At 34.2% G+C, this 2,682-nt stretch overlaps 1 protein-coding gene across 1 annotated transcript; it reads left to right on the top strand.

Annotated features, from left to right (window-relative positions):
* The first annotated feature begins 63 nt into the window (after positions 1-63).
* Positions 64-823, top strand: LOC132176320 (germin-like protein subfamily T member 2). Its single transcript, XM_059588492.1, has one exon. It carries the CDS (start codon positions 77-79, stop codon positions 773-775), a length of 699 nt encoding a protein of 232 aa, XP_059444475.1. The 5' UTR covers positions 64-76; the 3' UTR covers positions 776-823.
* The last annotated feature ends 1,859 nt before the right edge of the window (positions 824-2,682 follow it).

Raw genomic sequence — 2,682 nt, 5'->3', positions numbered from 1 at the left:
AACCACCCGAGCATTACGTTCAACAACCCGGCCAATCACCTCTAGAAAACAAGCCTACACATACAGTAACACAGCCATGATGAAGATTAATCCATCAGCTTCACCCTTGTACATGCTATCTTGCCTGGTGATGTTATTGCTTCTCCCTTTGCCTTCCCTCTTGGCTTCTGACCCTGATCCACTGCAGGATTTCTGCGTTGCTGATTTGAGTGCCTCTACATCAGTTAATGGCTTTCTTTGCAAACCCGCATCAAATGTAAGTTCAGATGATTTTTTCTTTGATGGGCTGAGCAAAGAGGGAAACACATCAACCATCTTTGGCTCCAATGTCACTGCTGCTAATGTCCTTTCATTTCCTGGGCTCAACACTCTTGGGAGTTCAATCAACCGAGTGGACTTTGCCATTGGAGGTGTTAATCCACCCCACTCTCACCCCCGTTCGACAGAGACTGATCTGGTCATTTCAGGGCAGGTGCTTGTCGGGTTTGTGACAACTGGAAACGTGTATTTCTCCAAAGTTTTGAGTGCCGGGCAGATCTTTGTGATTCCTAGGGGACTGGTGCACTTCCAAAAGAATGTTGGGCCAGGGAAGGCACTTATCTTCACCACTTTCAACAGTCAATTGCCAGGGGCTTCTGTCGTGCCATTAAATCTCTTTGCTTCAACACCATCGATTCCTAACGATGTGCTGACAAAGACATTCCAAGTAGAAGACGATGTTGTCAATTCTATAAAGTCCAAGTTCGTTGTTAAGCTGGGGCCTTATTCCAGATAGCCTCCCCTAGTCTCCTTGATTTGAAGATTGTGTAATAATGCTTTTCATAAAGCCTGCCTGCATTTCTTTTGTTGTTATATATTCATGTTATCTATATGTACTTTTAAATACAGTTGAATAAATCTAGTTAGATATATAGTACTTACGGAGACCAATCATTTTCTATGTATAATGTCATTTTCTGTGTATAAAGCACTAACGTGGCAATGCAACGTCATTGTATTGCATGCACTCTTTATTGCACATCAGGCATTAGCCCAAAATAATTTTTTTAACGAGTTGCGACTCACCGTGATTAGTATGGTTAGCATCATCGGCTCCCTGCGCGGTGATTAGGGATGACACCAACAATCATATATGATGATTTTTTAGAAAAAAATAAATAAAATTATTGGTTGATGTGACTGTACCAGACACTGCTATATCTACGAGTGTTCAAACCGCTCTGCCAATAGCTTACTGCTTCTAATTGCTAACTGTTAACTGTTTTGGTAGGCAGTTATAAAAAATCGTTAACTGCCTAGAGCGGTTATGATTAGCGGTTTTAGGAGTAGGAAAAAACGGTTAATAACCGCTAATCGCCTATCCTTATATACAATAATATAAATATAAATATTTTATATTTTATATTAATAATAATTATAATATATATAACATCCAAAACGATGCCGTTTTGGTGGACAATGTCGTTTTGGCCATGTATGACTGTATGTATGTGAAATATAATGTGGCATGTAATGTTTTGGGTCAAGCCTTATTCAAAAACATTGTTGGGCCTAAAAAAAGCATGTTCTTTACTTCTTTTCATCTTTTTGGGAAAACTTTAGCAAAAAACGTTTAAAATAAACACAGTAATGACCCAAAACACTTAAAAAACCCAAATGTCCATATAAAAAAATCGCTAACCACCTAGGTGATTACGGTTGCGATTATTAAAAATTGATAACCGCTCAAGGCGGTTGCGGTTAGCGGTTATAGCCAATAATCGCTAACCGTAACGGCTTGTGCAGCCCAACATACATCAACACTTAAAGACCCATACGGACAATGCACATACAACTATCCTTAAACTCATTACAAATTTACATAACATTGAAACAATACCAAATTAACATCCTTGCATGATGCATCAATGACTAAAAGTAACTAACAACGACGAAGTTGATCTTTCGCTTAAGAAACTAAACGAATGACTAAGTTGTCGATGGAGACAATATCAGATTCATATCGTTGAAGGGGTCTAGAAATCGTAACTGCCAAAAGTACCAGGTCCCGATATATATATCATAAAATTAATCCTTATGTTTTCGCAAGTCATGGTTGACCAACCTTTCCTGCTCTCATATATACTCATCTATTTTATTTTATTATTGACTTGGTTTTATTAAAAAAATATATATATTTTTTAAAAATAAATAATAATAATAATTTTTTTATAGAAAAAAAAAAGCTTTCCTTATAAATTGTTTTTTTTTTTTTTGGAGTTTTTTCTATATTTTAAAAGAAAATTAAAAAATTAAAAATTTTTTTTTTTTAAAAAAAAAATCCTTGTAAATTGGATTTTATTTTTTATTTTTAATAAAAAATTAACATCTTTAATTTTAATTTTTTTTAAAAAAATAAAATTTTAAAAACATATTTAACATTTTGTTTGTAGTTTAAAGAGAACATTGACACAATTGATAATTTGGGAGAGACATTGATAATGGGGTGGTAGTTTGAAGAAGATATGCGTACTTATTTCTAATTTTTATTTTGGGAATTGTTCTTTCATGGATGCTGTACCAAAAAAAAAAAAAAAACAAACAATTAGAAGAGTCTTTTTAATGAATAAAAGTATGGTGACGTTTAGCTACTTAAAAAAATTTAAAAAATTGATGTTTAACTCTAATATATATAATGCATCC

The sequence above is a fragment of the Corylus avellana genome, chromosome ca3 (genome assembly GCF_901000735.1).
Source record: "Corylus avellana chromosome ca3, CavTom2PMs-1.0".
In the NCBI taxonomy this organism is placed as follows: domain Eukaryota; kingdom Viridiplantae; phylum Streptophyta; class Magnoliopsida; order Fagales; family Betulaceae; genus Corylus; species Corylus avellana.
The sequence above is the reverse complement of the archived record's forward strand: the minus strand, read 5'-3'. Positions and strand labels throughout refer to the sequence as shown.